The sequence below is a fragment of the Salmo salar genome, chromosome 04, assembly GCF_965601325.2.
Source record: "Salmo salar chromosome 04, fSalSal1, whole genome shotgun sequence".
In the NCBI taxonomy this organism is placed as follows: Eukaryota; Metazoa; Chordata; class Actinopteri; order Salmoniformes; family Salmonidae; genus Salmo; species Salmo salar.
In genome coordinates this window covers 31,598,857-31,617,988 of record NC_138294.1, presented here as the reverse complement: position 1 = coordinate 31,617,988, position 19,132 = coordinate 31,598,857, and the positions used below count along the sequence as shown (strand labels likewise).

Genomic DNA, 19,132 nt, shown 5'->3' with positions numbered 1-19,132 from the left:
GGTTAGCTACAACAAGTTTTGAAAGTTTTAGGAGTAATGGTTAGAGCTATTGAAATTTGAAATCTTTTGATTTGTCACTATGTTGACAGTCCCTAACTGCTGTTAGTGGACGTAAGGAAAACTACAGGCGAATATCCGTCGAATATCGAACCTGAAACTGTATTTACCTTGGTGCAACTAACGCGTTATAATTTGAGGAACGGCAAGGGGTTGTATACCAGTTAATACCATAGCACATTGGTTAGGTTACTAACGTTAGCTCATCTGATGTTGTAACATTAGCTAGCTAGCTGTCTGACTATTAGCCAGGTAATTTTCAAACAATAAACTCAATTATTTGATCAGCTAAATTGGCTAATGTTGCTCAACATTTCTCTGGCTAGCTAACGGAGAATTCCATCCAGCTACTATAGCAAGATACTTAACAATGCCAATACTTGTTCGCCACACATTCCCCCTCACATCAAACTTTCCAAATGCCAGTTGTTTTTCGGTTACAGCTCATGAAGTATGCTTCATCACCTTCTCACCCCCGTCTACGTGGTCAGGCCTCCCACCGACCTCTTCGTTATCGTTCAGGGGTCGCGCTGCTGTAAATGGCAAACTGCCTTTTCACCCTACTGCTGTCTATCCAGAACGCGCGCTGAATCTGTAACTAGCAAATTGGTTGTCTCTTTAGTCTCCTGTTGCATTCTGTTATGTGAATGATTGGCTGAGCCTTGGCTACAGCCAGTATTGCTGCAAACGTGCATTACTCGTTCGCTTACAACCAGTTGTGAGCCAAAGCCCCCCCCCCCCCCAACTTTTCTCATCAGATCAACAAGTTTCACGTAGGTCACCTATTTTGGATTCAAAACGGCAAATTCCGCCAAAAGGTGTGACTGAGTGAGTGAGAGAGAGAAAGGAGAGATGATGGGGGAAGAGAGAAAGGAGAGATGATGGGGGAAGAGAGAAAGGAGAGATGATGGGGGACGAGAGAAAGGAGAGATGATGGGGGAAGAGAGAAAGGAGAGATGATGGGGGAAGAGAGAAAGGAGAGATGATGGGGGAAGAGAGAAAGGAGAGATGATGGGGGAAGAGAGAAAGGAGAGATGATGGGGGAAGAGAGAAAGGAGAGATGATGGGGGAAGAGAGAGAGAGGGGGGAGAGAGGGGGTGATGGGGGAGAGAGAAAGGAGAGATGATGGGGGAGAGAGAAAGGAGAGATGATGGGGGAGAGAGAGGAGAGAGGGGGGAGAGAGGGGGTGATGGGGAGAGAGAGGAGAGGATGGGGAGAGAGAGGGAGAGGAGAGAGAGAGAGAGAGAGAGGAGAGATGGGGGAGAGAGAGAGAGAGAAAGGAGAGATGATGGGGGAAGAGTACTGCAGACCCCTGCTGTTCGCTGTATAGAGGGAAATCAGTCCATCACACACGCCTCTCCTCTCACCGTGTGCTCTTGAGGTACTCCTCCTTGATCTCCTTCTTGCCCCTCTGTCGTGGTTTCAGGTTCTGGAGAATGAGGGAATGGGTCTGGGTGCACCACTGGGACAGTGTACTCAGGAACTGGGACGAAGAGATTACAGTTACATTTGAGTCATTTAGCAGACACTCTAAGCACATACTGTAACACATATCACAATTATTGCACCTAAACTACCAGCAGAATCGGCGAGTGTGTGTGTACCACAGGAGGTTGGTGGCACCTTAATTTGAGTAGAACGGGCTTGTGGTAATGAACTGGAGCGGAATGGTATCAAATACATCAAAACGCATGGTTTCCATGTGTTTGATGTCATTCCAATTCGCGCCGTTCTCCAGTCAGAAGCCACCTGCGGCGTTCTGTGTGTTTGGTCTGGTCTTACGCGTGTAACGATCCGTGTCCTCTACCTTGGAGGAGATGCGGGCGTTCTCCAGCAGCACCCGGGTCCACACGGCAGGGTGGCGGCCCACGAACCTCCAGTCCCTGCAGACCTCCGCGGCTCTCAACAGGGTCTTGGTATCCAGGTAGGTAAAGATACAGAACAGAGCCGCCCTCATCTTCAGTATCTCCGGGCTGATCACCTCGTTGTTGGACCGGGACAGGCTCTTGTCGTGGCGACACGGCTTGTTGTGGCGGTAGCCCCCCTCGGACCGCCCTGCAGGGTCGGGAAAAGAGAGAAAGAAAAAAAAAGGAGAGAGGTTAGGTGAAGAAAGAGGTGGTGGAGAGGGTAAAAAGGAGGGTGAGGGACAGGGATATTAGTCAGGTTGGTACAGAGAGGGAGGGGGAGGGGGGTGGTGAGAAGGAGAATGGGTAAAGAAAGAAGTGCAGAAGGGAAGGAGAAGAGAGGATGAAGAGAGGAGGCAGGGAGTTTAGTCAGAAAGAAACGTGGCGGGGAAAGAGACGGAGGTTAGTTAGAGACGCCATCCTGAGTCGCATATATATATGGCATTCTACAAAATATCCACAATGTGGTGCAAGCGATCCACTTCCCACTCAAACACAGATATGAGCATTACCATGTACTGTACTGGCCAATACCATGTGACCAAAACAGACTCCAGCACATTTCCATTTCTCCCAGCAGGCATCAATCTATGTGATGAGTCATCGCCCGTGTCATCGCTGTTGGCCTTCAAAGAGAAGAAGCGAAGGAGGCTTTGGAAGCGACAGGCCTCGCGGCTAGAGGCACACCGCCTACGCTAGCTAGCAATCTACCAATGCATGCTAGCAGTCATACTGTGTGATACGTTGATATGTGCCATTTCAAACGCAACCCTGCCAAATGCTTTGAGAATCTTATACGGAGGACAATGTCCGAGCATAAAATGTAATTTACATGACAAGTAATATTATGTAATGTTGATGGTGCCAATTTGAATTCTCATACCAGACATTCTGGGTTGTGTAAAAAAGGACAGCTTTATTGCCTATATGGGTTTACAGTAGCTCCTTTGCCAAGTAGACGTAGCCAAAAGGACCCACAGGGAATAGGGTAGGCCTATCTTTTGCCCAAAATGTGTCAATTTAAGGCAAAATGGGCATGTTTTAATGGCCTCCGTCCTAGTTAAGACTCCATCCCAAATGGCCCCCTACTCCCTTTATATAGTGTACTACTTTTGACCAGGGCACGTATAAGGAACAGGGTGCCATTTGGGAAGCAGCTTTACTTGTTCCTAGCATTATGCTCCTGGTCTCTCTGCATCCCAAATGGCACCCTATTCCCTATTGTCCCTGGTAGAAAAGCAGTGCACCAAACAGGGAATAGGGTGCCATTTGAGACTCAAACAAGGTGTTTCTAAATAAAATGGAGGTCGCCAGCCGGGAATTGTGGGATCTTGGCTGGAGAAGGCAATTAAGGGAGAGATATGCTTGTTGTGTTTGAACCAGGAGTCGTGGAGCTAAAGGCGGTTTTCTCATCAACATTGTCAGTGTCTAAGTCCCAAATGGCACGCTTTTCCCTATATAGTGCACAACTTTTGGAGAGAGCCCTATGGCTCTATCAATATGAGAAAGTTTAGCCATACTTGGAAAGGTGCAGTACATAAACTCAGCAAAAAAAAAAAAAAAAAGAAAAGTCCCTTTTTCAGGACCCTGTCTTTCAAAAGACAATTCGTAAAAATCAAAATGACTTCACAGATCTACATTGTAAAGGGTTTTAAACACCGTTTCCCATGCTTGTTCAATTAACCATACACAATTAATGAACATGCACCTGTGGAACGGTCGTTAAGACACTAACAGCTTACAGACGGTAGGCAATAAAGGTCACAGTTATGAAAACTGAGGACACTAAAGAGGCCTTTCTACTGACTCTGAAAAACACCAAAAGGGTACTGCTCATCTGCGTGAACGTGGCCAGGGCAATAAATTGCAATGTCCGTACTGTGAGACACCTAAGACAGCGCTACAGGGAGACAGGACGGACAGCTGATCGTCCTCACAGTGGCAGACCACGTGTAACACCACCTGCATAGGATTGGTACATCACACCTGTGGGACAGGTACAGGATGGCAACACCTGCCCGAGTTACACCAGGAATGCACAATCCCTCCATCAGTGCTCAGACTCTCTGCAATAGGCTGAGAGAGGCTGGACTGAGGGCTTGTAGGCCTGTTGTAAGGCAGGTCCTCACCAGACATCACCGGCAACAACGTCACCTATGGGCACAAACCCACCGTCACTGGACCAGACTGGCAAAAAGTGCTTTTCACTGACGAGTCGGGGTTTTGGCTCACATGGGGTGATGGTCAGATTCGCGTTTATCGTCGAAGGAATGAGTGTTACACCGAGGCCTGTACTCGGGAGCGGGATCGATTTGGAGGTGGAGGGTCCGTCATGGTCTGGGGCAGTGTGTCACAGTATCATCGGACTGAGCTTGTTGTCATTGCAGGCAATCTCAACGCTGTGCGTTACAGGGAAGACATCCTCCTCCCTCATGTGGTACCCTTCCTGCAGGATCATCCTGACATGACCCTCCAGCATGACAATGCCACCAGCCATACTGCTCGTTCTGTGCGCGATTTCCTGCAAGACAGGAATGTCAGTGTTCTGCCAAGGCCAGCGAAGAGCCCGGATCTCAATCCCATTGAGCACGTCTGTGACCTGTTGGATCGGAGGGTGAGGGCTAGGGCCATACCCCCCCCAGAAATGTCCGGGAACTTGCAGGTGCCTTGGAAGAGTGGGGTAACATCTCACAGCAAGAACTGGCAAATCCGGTGCAGTCCATGAGGAGGAGATGCACTGCAGTGCTTAATGCAGCTGGTGGCCACACCAGATACTGATTGTTACTTTTCATTTTGACCCCCCCCCCCCCCTTTGTTCAGGGACACATTATTCCATTTCTGTTAGTCACATGTCTGTGGAACTTGTTCAGTTCATGTCTCAGTTGTTGAATCTTGTTATGTTCATAGAAATATTTACACATGTTAAGTTTGCTGAAAATAAAATGCAGTTGACAGTGAGAGGACGTTTCTTTTTTTTTGCTGAGTTTATAAACACAAGCACACACAAAAGGCATCCACACAGCCATTCCATGCCATCCCCTGGAGGTTGTTCATGCGTGATCTATCTGGGTAGTGTGTGTTAGTAGATCAGCCTGGTGAAAGTCATCCCTCGATGACAGGGATCCTGGGCTGATTCAGAATCAGTTTGTGACGCGCTCTGGTCATTAGTCGTCCTTAACTGTTCTCTGGACAGCCTTACCCTGGAACACCTGGGACTAGAACAGCCATGACCCAGTTTCACACCAGCCACCGTCCTTCTGACAGACCTGGCTACTGTTATCCTGGGCCGGAGGACAGTGTGTGTGTGAGGGAGGGAGGGGATTCTGTGTGTGTGTGTGCTGCAGGTGCCATTGGCAGGTAGACGCAGGGTCATAAGGTGTGCCAGACATGTGAAAACTGTCCTTTTAGAAATGACTGTCTTTCTGCAATGCACCAGTACACACCATTTCATTACAAGTATCTGCTGAGTAACAAAGCAATCAATCAATGGACAAATCAGGATAAACAAATGGTAAGCAACTTTTAACCTCCTACCTGACGTAGCCTAGCCCAGCCTCCTACCGTACTGTACCTAAGCAAGGTAAAGGTTAGCGGCCTAGCTTAGCTTAGCCTCCTATCCAGTCCTACCTGTGCCTAGGCGGTATCCAGATGGTCTCGGCGCGCCAGACTGCTGCGTCTCGGCCATGGTGGCCCTCCTTTCCTGCTGCTCCCACATCTCCGCCTCCGACTCGGTAGTCCTGGAGCCCACGTCCGACACGTCACCCTCCTCTCCCTCCTCCCCCTCCGTGCTGTTCCGGTAGGGTCTCCGCTGCCAGTTCTGGATGGCCTGCTTGCGGAGCCCCCAGCTCCGGGACACCCCGGCCCTCTCGTAGCACTGTCCGCCCCCTTCCCCCAGCCGACACTGGACGTGGTAGTACTGGCCCTCGGGGCACTCTTCCATGGGGTGCATCTCCACGCTGTCGCCGCTGTCGTAGCCCCCGCCTGAGCCCTGGGAGAAGGACTTGACCCGGCCCGACGCTCTGGGGAGAGAGGGGGAGAGCGGAAGAGAGGAGATGAGTTAGACGCAAAAGGTACCACTTAAAAACATTACTCCAAGCAACTTTTGTGTACACTTTACATATGGACTACTAACAGACAGAACCATTGAAACGTATACAGGATTATATAGTTTTCTATCCAGGTTTCATCAGATAGGTCATCTGCATTACTGTAGCCTGGTCCCAGACCTGTTTGTCAGGTCAGTGATTTGCTGAAATGAGCCGAAGTGGCAGCAGAGCCGCCACGCGTTGTCACTTCCTGATACCACATGATTCTACAGCCCAACAGTGTGTTGCCGTGGTTTCCACAGCTCAGTATCGACCAAGACTTACCGAGTCCTTAGTAAGATTAACAACTTCCAAAACGAAGAATATGAAACTTATCTGCTAACTGTAATGAATGTTTACACATCGTTGTTTTTTAAAACCTTGTAACTGCACAGGTTTGGGTGTGACACCTGTCTCGGGGTGTTTTGAGGGTGTCCCTTAAACTACGCTTGTGGAGGGAGACATATTTTAATATGTGATGTGGTGTGTCCCTTTAAGTTTGTAGAGACATATTTGACTAATGTCTTGGCAGTGACTAAGATTCTGGCCACAGGTGGAAACCGTGCCCCTCAAGGACAGCTCTATTTTTTTTAACCCAGAATGCATTTCATGAGCTTACTGCCTTCTGGCAGTTGCTACATGTCCCAAAAATCTGAGATGCACAATTTAACATGTCCCTCCCTGTAGCATTGAGAATATAAAAGGTATTTTGACACTTTCCCCACTGACACACACAACACACGCATGCCTCAACATGGTGTCAAGTACGCAGTTGTCAATCAATGCACCTACAGAGCATTTTTTTAAATGATATATTTGACCAAGTGTAATAAAGTTTCCTGAAAGTTTAGACTACAACATACTGTAGTGCTTTAAAGTCAGCCTGAAAAACAGGAGGAATAATTCCCTTCCCAGTAATTATGAACCATGACAAAAGTAGAGGGAAAACAAATGAAACTTTTATGCCAGTGGCCATTTTCATGGATATTCATATTTATACCCAGCTCCTGTGCTCTGAATTATCTGGAGACCCCAGGCATTTGTACAGCAGAAACTTTCAACTGTATGATAAATAAGAACCACCAAGTCTGTTCTCGGTAGCAACACTCACCACCGAGTTCCAAACTGCCTCTGGAAGCAACGTCAGCACAAGAACTGTTCGTCGGGAGCTTCGTGAAATGGGTTTCCATGGCCGAGCAGCCGCGCACAAGACTGAGATCAGCAATGCCAAGCGTCGGCTGCAGTGGTGTAAAGCTACCAATTGGACTCTTGAGCAGTGGAAACGTGTTCTCTGGAGTGATGAATCACTCTTCACCATCTGGCAGTCTGACGGACAAATCTGTGTTTAGCGAATGCCAGGAGAAAGCTACCTGCCCCAATGCATAGTGTCAACTGTAAAGTTTGGTGGAGGAGGAATAATGGTCGGGGGCTGTTTTTCATGGTTCAGGCTAGCCCCCTTAGTTCCAGTGAATTGAAATCTTAACGCTACAGCATACAATGACATTCTAGACGATTCTGTGGCAACAGCTTGGGGAAGGCCCTTTCCTGTTTCATCATGACAATGCCCCCCGTGCACAAACGGAGGTTCATACAGAAATGGTTTGTCGAAGTTGGTGTGGAAGAACTTGCCTGGCCTGCACAGAGCCCTGACCTCAACCCCATCGAACACCTTTGGGATGAATTGGAACACTGACTGCCAGCCAGGCCTTATCGCCCAACATCAGTGCCCGACCTCACTAATGTTTGTGGCTGAATGGAAGCAAGTCCCCGCAGCAACGTTCCAACATCTAGTGGAAAGCCTTCCCAGAAGAGTAGAGGCTGTTATAGCAGCAAAGGGGGGGGACCAACTCCATATTAATGCCCAGATTTAGGAATGAGATGTTCGACAAGCAGGTGTCCACATACTTTTGGCCATATAGTGCATGTATGGGAAGGGGACTTTTTAATAGGTTGGTATATCGTTACATATTCATTGAGATAGTAGATACTGTAGCTAGATACTGTAGATGTGTGTGTTACATTCCCTTCCCTCAGCATTTCAATATAACCCATTTCTTTAATACTTGTAAGCCTACGCGTAAAGCACTTTTAGCTTTTGTGTTAAATGAAAATCACATTAACATTGTCTACTACTATCCCTTTTTCAGAAATCATTTCTGATAGTTTTTAGTCAACTGAGAGAGACATTTTGGAGTTCATACGCCACCATTTCAAACCAAGCTGTAAACACATTCCCTCTTCATCATGCACGGACAAAGACCAACTTCCTGGTGCCGACAAGACACTTAAACTATGCAACAAACAACAACAAAAAATGTAGAATAACATCAGTGGAGAGAAGATACTACCTCCGCATAAAAGTGTTTTGAAGCTCTGATGAAATATGAAGTAGACCAATTTAGATCATGAGGAGTGAGGGAGGGATTGTTTTTGGGGGGGAAATTGACTACAGTGACTGCTTCTGGAAACAGCAGTTCTTCCCTGAGGCAGCCATTGCGCACGCACACACAGACAGAGAGCGCGAGAGAACAAAGACGCTGTTAAATTACTATACCGATAACCTTCCTCCACATAATAAGCAAATAACGAGGAATTTTCAAACCTAGCCTTGCAGAAAAGTAGGAAATCTTCCATCGCTCATCATTCTCCTGCTTGTCTAAAGGTTTTTATATTGTCCTATGGAGGCAAAAGCACCACAAACAAAACAAAAACAGACTAGAACAGATAATCTGGCATACCCAGTGGATGAACTGCACACCAAAAAGGCAGACTTCCATTTAGTCCTTCCATACCTAATCGATATTCACTTTGTGTGATATTAGTGCATACTTGTATTCTTCTTTTAACATTACAACGCTACATAATTATAAGGCTTTTCACCTTTCCGTTATTACTTTTGTGTCCTAAATATCCGCATTAAAACTCCACAAAACAAATCAGTGAAACTTCCAGCACTGACACGCACACACATGTTAGAGGAATGACATCAAACACAACCGTCCTGCGGTTTAGCTAGCTAATTAGCGACCGTAGCTAACGCATCCTGAATTCAGAGTGAATGGAAAACAGTCTAGGCGATTATATCAAGCTGGTATTCAGCTCCTGCAGCGTAACAATTAGAAGTTGGTGTGAAGAGAGATTTGATGGCGAGCCTGGTAAATCCACACCAGAACCTGGAATCAAATATAACTTTTTTTCTTTGAAATAGATTCTGTGCTCGATTGAGCTCGCCTGGCACCATGGAACCAATGGAATAGTCCCAAAGGTGCATGTGTTCACCTCGTCTCCACTAACCGGGGAACACGCATACATAGAACCTAGTGACACCGCTAAAGAAGCAGAGGAGAGGCCACTTTGCAGCATCCCAAATGGCACCCTATTCCCTATGTAGTGCCCTACTTTTGACCAGGGCAGATAGGGCTCTAGTCAAAAGTAGCACACTGTATAGGGAATAGGGTGGTACTTGGTACACAACCTATACTGGAGTGGTGGCTTCAGCAATAAAAGCCACAGGTTGGATCAATACTGTGGAATCAATCAGCAGAGCTGACTAATTGGGTACAGATCATTATTCAAGTGTATAATAGGGAAGTACAGTTTCCTGCCCTGTAATGCACAGTGGGGCTCAGGATGGATGACAGAGCAGCCATTTCGGTACAAAAATGGAGTCGAGGATTTCAGAGCGAATGATCCAGACCACGTCAATAAAGCAACAAAATAAGATATTTTTAAACCCAAATATGCAAATATCTATTTCTTATCAAACAAGCACCTAAATAGAATCTTCCGTCACTGTATTTGGAACAAATAAATCACATTCATCTCCGGGAGACCGAGGGCATTTATGGAACGTTCTAATCTAGGAAGTGAAAGGATCACGTAGTGACCAAAGATCGGCTGGCCGAAAACGAATGCCGAAGAGAGACGACGTCATCGCGTGACAGAAGGACGGTAAATCAAGATCATGTTACGCACATGCACTCACAGGAACAAGCATGGGCCTGTTACAAACACAAAGAGTTGCATAACGATGCAAAAAAAAGGTCTACATTTAGTCTGAACAACAACAAAAGAGAAGGTTCTGCGTGGATATGATACCGTGGTGATATGGAGCTTGATCATCATACTGGAGCGCCAGGGCTGCATACCAAAAAGGCACCCTATTGCCTTTTTTTATTTACTAAAGGAGTGCGCTAAATAGGGAATAGGATGCCATTTGGGACGCAGCCCAGTGTGGGTGGGTTTGGATCAGCAGTGAAGGAAAGAGCACGAGATGGGCCTCTCAAAATGCATGAGATAGGGGTCGAATTTTGGACCTTTCAGCGAGCCACTCAAATCCAAATACACACGAAGATGCGTCATCGCGCAAAGATAAGCAGATCAGTCGGTGACGATCTGAAAGCCATATTGGGTGAATCATATCCTTGGTTAGGGTGACTTTAGTTTCAGCGAGTGAATTGAAGAATTAAATAATGCCAAAACCACCTGTAACTTACAATTTCCTTCCAATCTAATGTTTGCTTGTTTATTTACAACATAATCACATTGTTCACTAATCTGAGTAGAGGGGAGTAGAGTAAACCAAATGACAAGTTATCCATGTGCACATCAACAGAGCGCTTTGTACAAATTCATGGGTTCTCCCTCTTTCTTTGGCTCTTTCTGTATCACTCTCGCCGCCCTGTGCCCACCGAGGCAGCCAGGCCTGAGAAAGCAGGACTGACACTAAGACCTTACAGTCTGAGCGCCGTTGTTTACAAGCATGTGTCAAAGAGCAGTGGCGAGGCCCATCAGCTGGTTTTGTGTGTGCGCCATGTCCGCTCGTGTGCGTTTGGTGCGAGTGGGAACGCATAGCAGCGGGAAGGGAGAGCTGGGACGGAACATTCCCCTACTGTTTCTGCATGGCTGACAGATTCGGCCTCACTTCAGCGCCCGGCAGAAAAACAGGAAGTTGTGTTGGGTTTTGTGAGGCTGTCAGGGGCCAGGGCACAGTACTGGACAAATACTACCTGGCTGGTGCCCTCTGATACCTTCCATGCCGGGGGCGGTCCAGTTCGGTCTGAGTCAGTGTTGCCACAGTCTGATGCATACTGGCTCAGGCCACGGTCTGGTGCACAGAATCCATCTACTGGACCACTGGCCCCCAAGCATAGGGCCCCACATCAAGTCACTGTACCTAAGTGCACCAGGGGGTTGCATTGCATCTTACCTTGAACAGATGCTCTTATCCAAAGCCACTTACAGTGCAGAGAGTGAAGTGTGAAGATGGGATATAGAAGTCACCCATAGGCACAGACCTAGAATCAGCTCATCTCCTTCTATTCCAACCTCAAACATGGGGAGAGGACATGACTCTAGGCTCCCGAGTGGCGCAGCGGTCTAAGGCGCTGCATCTCAGTGCTAGAGGCATCACTACAGGAGGGCAGTGCAGTGTGGGATAGCGTGTGGAGGACTGGCTTACCCGGTGCTGGGAGAGGATCGTCGGTCAGAGACCTGGTACATGCCCCTGGACGTCCCCGAGATACTGGAGTTCCTCTGATAGAGAGAGAGAGAGAAAAGAGAGCGACAGGTGTGTCAACACATTAAACTGTTTCCTTGAATTCTGTTACTTCTTATAAAAAATAAATAAAAAAGGACTTTACACATTGTAGTGAAAATACTCCTCTGTCTAACACAGGAGGCAGCTGCGTGGAGAACTGCTCATAATAATGTACAGAACAGCGCAAACGGAATGGCATCAAACACCTGGAAACCATGAGTTTGATACCGTTCCACTAATTCCGCTCCGGTCCATTAGCACGAGCCAATCATCCCCTATTAAAAAGGTGCCACCAACCTCGTGTGTTCTGTAACTCACAGTGAACATTGAATAGACTTCAATATTCTGTTGTTGTGCCCTGAAACTATTTACTGCTGTGCTATGTTCAGAGGATAGTTTGTCAAGGGTCAACAACACCTCCCACTGTTAGTGTTTCTCGTCAATCTACTCTGTTTCAAATAAATACTATTTACACACACACACAAAACAACCACTATAAAACTGAAGCACATAAAAATGCTGTATAGGTGTGATACCTTCTTAAATGACCCATAATAACTAGGACAACTACTCTCATTCAAAGCCCAAGAGGTGATCGGTTTAAAAAGAGCTTGGCTAAAACACTCACATTTCCCAAATGAAAAAAATAACATACAGTGGCGTAGTTAATCAAAGAATAAGTATGAACGTCTCCTCTTCAGATATAAATACATCTGCCAAGCTGTGAGAAGCCACCAGGAGCTCAACAATACACGCACACACAAACACTATCAGCAGGGTTCAAACATGATTTGACTAGGAAAAAGACGAGGGTTGCATCTCAATCGTCAAAACTAGCTTGTTCTCGTCTCCTTTCCATCATCTAAACTGATTTGATAATGTAGGATAGGTGAAAACATTGTGATGGAGGCGCATCAACAGATTACTTTTCTATCCAGCACAATCTTATCTACAAGTGCCTTCAGAAAGTATTCACACCTGGGGCTGTTGCGGCGACCGTATTTTCCGCCACACCAGCAGTCATGACCGCTGTAATCTCCTCTTATGCACCCAGGACACCAGCCCGCTAACAACCATCAGGTCCTAATGGCCTGGTACTCTGGACTCTAGTGTCCCTCTAACCACTCTGACATCAGAGCAAATGCAATCAAAAAAAATTAAAAAATAAAATCACATTAAAACACATCGAAACTGTAGGCCGACTTAAAACTCACCCCACTGTGACTGATCAGCTTGAAGAAAGAAACTGAGTGGAAAACATGGTTGTTGTGGATGTTGTTTCAAAGCATTAGAATGAAAAGGACAAAGCTTTACTAAGGTGATGATTAAACCCATAGGCCTATACTGATTTAAGATGTGTTCGGTACATAATTGGCCTATACTCCAAAATTAAACAAGTTCTAGTAATGACCTTTGAGTGTGGACTGTATTATGCATTCTGGATGGACTGGTTACCTTATATGCTACACCTTCTATCCATGAGTCTGGGAGAGAACGTCTAGGTCTTGGTGATGCAGTTGGTTCATTGACTGCAGGGCAGCTTACAGAGTTAGCCTACGGTATAGCGAATTTGTATTGGTTTCTGAATAGCCTAATAATAGGGCATTTTTTATATTTTCATAATTATAAATAGGCTGACATTACCTTTAGATAAAGAAGAATCTCACCACCGCGAGTTTCCGTCGCCCTCCCCTCCCTCTCCCCTTCATTCCTTTCTCGAAGCGTGCAGAGATGGGGGCTGTCAACAGTTTAATGAAATGTGTCTTGCTGTGAAAACCTTACCGTCGATGTCCCCAAACAGATTTCACTTGGTTTCCCCAAAGTTAAGCACTGGGGTAGCTGCAGGAACAAGGTTGGAGAGCCCATGGCGTACAGAGATTGAGGCGGAAGCTCACCTGTTGCACAGCGAAGAAGCTGCATGATTCTCAAAAAGTGGTTTATGCACGGAGTAGCCGATCCGGCACAATTGAAAAGCTAACAGGTGGAAAAGTCGCCTCCATTCGCTAATTCCAGTGCGTACGGGGCCATTCTAAAATCAAACACATTTTACATATTAGTGAAGATTAAATTCAGAATAGTCTGACGGGTGAAAATATGATCACTTGATGAGAACAGCATGTGCAGGAAGAGAGCATGTTTAAAATGATCACTTTCATGCTCAACATAGCCACTGCATTTGCCCACTTGCTATGGAATGGGAGAAATATCCTTTCAATCTAATTGAGCTAAATTGAATTACATTTTTCGTACAACAAAAAAAAAATCAGAAAAATACAAAATAATGGCACAGGACTTAAGCATCTTGTCTGCTAAATGAACAAGCCTGCAGCATGGTGCACAGCCAGATAACATTCAGTAAGCAAACCCATATTCTGTTAATCTGAAATACATTTTCTACATATCATAATCTTTCTTTAGACCTACCTAAAATAAATAATGGATTTACTGTGATGGGGACGCATAAGCGGCTTGTGTTTATGTTACTTAACGCTCAAATACAAATGAGACCAGGCAGTCTTTTACATGACAATAAACGGCTGACAAAATGTCATGACCACCACAGCCCTAGACACGAGGGGAGGAAACCACTTGAGCCTATTGAGAAACACCCAATGGAGTATCAAGACGGGGCTGCACCAGCAAGACGGGACTTGACAATCAATACATCATAGTGGTACGTCCCTGTCATGTCCATCATGATCAAATGGTTAACATTTTTGTATTAACCCATCCACCACCATTTGTTTAGACAGACCATAAACAAACAGCTTACAGACAGTAGGCAATTAAGGTCACAGTTATGAAAGAGGCCTTTCTACGGACTCTGAAGAACATCAAAAGAAAGATGCCCAGGGTCCCTGATAATCTGTGTGAACATGCCTTAGGCATGCTGCAAGGAGGCATGAGGACTGCAGATGTGGCCAGGGCAATAAATTGCAATGTCCGTACTGTGAGACGCCTAAGACAGCGCTACAGAGACAGGACGGACAGCTGATCGTCCTCACAGTGGCAGACCACATGTAACAACACCTGCACAGGATCAGTACATCCGAACATCACACCTGCGGGGCAGGTACAGGATGGCAACAACTGCCCGAGTTACACCAGGAACGCACAATCCCTCCATCAGTGCTCAGACTCTCAGCCTATTGCGGACAAAGGCTGGACTGAGGTCTTGTAGGCCTGTTGTAAGTCAGGTCCTCACCAGACATCACCGGCAACAACGTCGCCTATGGGCACAAACCCACCGTCACTGGACCAGACAGGACTGGCAAAAAGTGCTCTTCACTGATGAGGGGTGATGGTCAGATTCGCGTTTATTGTCGAAGGAATGAGCGTTACACCGAGGCCTGTACTCTGGAGCGGGATCGATTTGGAGGTGGAGGGTCCGTCATGGTCTAGGCCAGTGTGTCACAGCATCATCGGACTGAGCTTGTTGTCATTGCAGGCCATCTCAACGCTGTGCGTTACAGGGAAGACATCCTCCCCCCATGTGGTACCCTTCCTGCAGGCTCATCCTGACATGACCCTCCAGCAAGACAATGCCACCAGCCATACTGCTCGTTCTGTGCGTGATTTCCTGCAAGACAGGAATGTCAGTATTCTGCCATTGCCAGCAAGAGCCTGGATCTCAATCCCATTGAGCACGTCTGGGACCTGTTGGATCGGAGAGTGAGGGCTAGGGCCATTCCCCCCAGAAATGTTGAGGAACTTGCAGGTGCATTGATGGAAGAGCGGAGTAACATCTCACATCAAGAACTGGCAAATCTGGTGCAGTCCATGAGGAGGAGATGCACTGCAGTACTTAATGCAGCTGGTGGCCACACCAGACACTGACTGTTAGTTTTGATTTTGACCCCCCCCCCCCCCCCTCTGTTCAGGGACACATTATTCCATTTCTGTTAGTCACATGTCTGTGGAACTTGTTCAGTTTTTGTCTCAGTTGTTGGATCTTATGTTCACACAAATATTTACATGTTAAGTCTCCTGAAAATAAACGCAGTTGACAGTGAGAGGACGTTTCCTTTTTTGCTGAATAAATAAATAAAATATATACATACACACATATCTATAGAGAGATATCTATCTATACAGTTGAAGTCAGAAGTTTACATACACCTTAGCCAAATACATTTGAACTCAGTTTTTTACAATTCCTGACATTTAATCCTAGTAAGAATTCCCTGTCTTCGGGCAGTTAGGATCACCACTTTATTTTAGGAATGTGAAATGTCAGAATAATAGTAGAGAGAATGATTTATTTCAGCTTTTATTTCTTTCATCACATTCCCAGTGGGTCAGAAGTTTACATACACTCAATTAGTATTTGGTAGTATCGCCTTTAAATTGTTTAACTTGGGTCAAACGTGTCAGGTAGCCTTCCACAAGTTCCCACAATAAGTTGGGTGAATTTTGGCCCATTCCTCCTGACAGAGCTGGTGTAACTGAGTCAGGTTTGTAGCCCTCGTTGTTCGCACACGCCTTTTCAGTTCTGCCCACAAATGTTCTATTGATTGAGGTCAGGGCTTTGTGATGGCCACTCCAATACCTTGACTTTGTTGTCCTTAAGCCATTTTGCCACAACTTTGGAAGTATGCTTGGGGTCATTGTCCATTTGGAAGACCCATTTGCGACCAATCTTTAACTTCCTGACTGATGTCTTCAATATATCCATATAATTTTCTTTCCTCGTGATGCCATCTATTTTGTGAAGTGCACCAGTCCCTCCTGCAGCAAAGCACCCCCACAACACCCGCTGCCACCCCTGTGCTTCACGGTTGGGATGGTATTCTTCGGCTTACAAGCCTCCCCCTTTATCCTCCAAACATAATGGTCATTATGGCCAAACAGTTCTATTTTTGTTTCATCAGACCAGAGGATATTTCTCCAAAAAGTACGATCTTTGTCCCCATGTGCAGTTGCAAACCGTTGTGTGACTTTATGGCGGTTTTGGAGCAGTGGCTTCTTCCTTGCTGAGAGGCATTTCCGGTTATGTCGATATAGGACTCGTTTTACTGTGGATATTAGATACTTTTGTACCAGTTTCCTCCAGCATCTTCACAAGGTCCTTTGCTGTTGTTCTGGGATTGATTGCGTTCAAAGTACGTTCATCTCTAGGAGACAGAACGCGTCTCCTTCCTGAGCGGTATGACGGCTGCGTGGTCCCATGGTGTTTATACTTGCATACTATTGTTTGTACTGATGAACGTGGTACCTTCAGGCATTTGGAAATTGCTCCCAAGGATGAACCAGACTTGCGGAGGTCTATCATTTTGAGACCTGAGGTCTTGGCTGATTTCTTTTGATTTTCCCATGATGTCAAGCAAAGAGGCACTGAGTTTGAAGGTAGGCCTTGAAATACATCCACCGGTGCACCGCCAATTGACTCAAATTATGTCAATTAGTCTATCAAAAGCTTCTAATGCCATGTCATACATTTTCTGGAATTTTCCAAGCTGTTTAAAAAGGCACAGTCAACTTAGTGTATGTCAACTTCTGACCCACTGGAATTGTGATAGTGAATTATAAGTGAAATAATCTGTAAACAATTGTTGGAAAAAAATACTTGTGTCATGCACAAAGTAGATGTCCTAACCAACATGCCAAAACTACTTGTTAACAAGAATTTTGTGGAGTGGTTGAAAAACGAATTAATGACTCCAGCCTAAGCGTACGTAAACTTCTGACTTCAACTGTGTGTGTGTGTGTGTATGCATGCATAGTCACTTTAACTATATACATTCATATACATACTACCTCAATTGGGCCGACCAACCAGTGCTCCCGCACATTGGCTAACCGGGCTATCTGCATTGTGTCCCACCCACCACCCACCAACCCCTCTTTTACGCTACTGCTACTCTCTGTTCATCATATATGCATAGTCACTTTTACCATATCTACATGTACATACTACCTCAAATCAGCCTGACTAACCGGTGTCTGCATGTAGCCTCGCTACTGTATATAGCCTGTCTTTTTACAGTTGTTTTATTTCTTTACCTACCCATTGTTCACCCAATACCTTTTTTGCACTATTGGTTAGAGCCTGTAAGTAAGCATTTCACTGTGAGGTCTACACCTGTTGTATTCGGCGCACGTGACAAATAAACTGATTTGATAGGTGGACAGATGATAGACGGACAATGGACAGATGAACACACACACACGGTACTTTTTATACAGCAATCACATAACACAATACCAAACAAACTCTTTAATCCCAAACCTCAGCCACTCTCAGCCCATCCCCCTATCACCATAGATCACACTCGTTTGGTTTCCATCATGATCAAATGTTAGCGTCATGTTCGACATGGGAGCAGAATCCCCCTCGTTCATCCTCTCCATCAACATTGGCTGTCCACCATTTTGAAATGACACTGTGTACAGTATGTCAACTTCACACAACGATACAATACCAGAGAGACCAATTAGTTAGCCAAACAAAGGACTAAAATTAGTGGGAGTGGATGAGTGACTTTTAAAAGGCTTCACTTGATTAATTTTGAATTCCACATTTAAATAACAAAAAGGAAAAAAGTAATTCTTCTATCATGAACAGCACTGACGAATGAAGAAAAAAAAATGAAAATAACTTGAAAACGTCCAGTCTATAGCTTCACACTTCTCACGCAACCGCGCGCACGCACACACACACTTGAGGGAACTGCAAAGCTCCTGTATGTGAGTGCTGTCTGAGGTTTAGGGATAATTAACTGCGATTGGATGAGGCTCTGAAAACATGACAGCTAATTGGCTGACATTAAGGAAGTGTAATCGGAGCTATCTGAAAGTGTGTCTGCGTCCCAAAGGGCACCCTATTCTCTATATATTGCACTACTTTTGACCACCCTGGTCAGACAGTGTGAAAAGGGAGGGAGAGTTGGTAATCCCCCTCTTTTACACAAGGAGCCGAAGATATTCAGGAGACTTTGGGCGTGGGCCTGCCACATTTCCCTTCATCTTCCTTCCCTCTTCCCCTCCCTTTATCTACCGTATTGGAACTCACGCTGTCTCCCATCCCTCTACTGAACTAAACCTCTATCCCGCCCAATACCTTCATCTACAGTACCACTGCCTTTTTACTCGCTACCCTCTGTAGATTCCTTCTCCCCAACACTCTCGCTCTTTCTCCTCCCTTCAAGCAAATTCCCTACAGGGGCTTCCCAAATATCTCAGATGTACTGAGATACACAGAAAACCCTGTCTGGGCCCAGCGCCAGTGGAAACAGACCAGGGAGGAAGCAGAGAGAGAAAGAGAAAGAGAGAGGAGGGGAAAGTGAGCAATGGCAGAGAGAGGGGCATCCCTGGATGGCCAATGTGCAGTATCTTTCTCGTGTCCGTAGCATGCCAAATGCCCTATAATATAATAGTATTCTAGCCATGGACACAAGAATGCTGAAAACGACGACTCATAAGCACAAGACAAACAAGATGACTACCGTGGATACAAATCAAGCCTCAAAAGCATCATAACACTGCTGCACATCACTGACTGTCTAACAGCCTCTTAACACAGATGAAGTGCAAGCCCTGTAAAATGT

At 45.9% G+C, this 19,132-nt stretch overlaps 1 protein-coding gene across 2 annotated transcripts in view; it reads right to left on the bottom strand.

The window, feature by feature from the left end:
- The window catches only part of fbxo41 (F-box protein 41), a 111,269-nt gene that overhangs the window by 30,932 nt on the left and 61,205 nt on the right, over positions 1 to 19,132 (bottom strand). For both annotated transcript variants that reach the window (XM_014195607.3, XM_014195608.3), the window contains exons 5-8: positions 11,508 to 11,581; positions 5,589 to 5,980; positions 1,865 to 2,112; positions 1,425 to 1,540 (exon numbers count right to left, since the gene is read on the bottom strand). In XM_014195607.3, the coding sequence (XP_014051082.1) occupies positions 1,425 to 1,540; positions 1,865 to 2,112; positions 5,589 to 5,980; positions 11,508 to 11,581 (830 nt within the window). The remainder of the gene's footprint in view (positions 1 to 1,424; positions 1,541 to 1,864; positions 2,113 to 5,588; positions 5,981 to 11,507; positions 11,582 to 19,132) is intronic.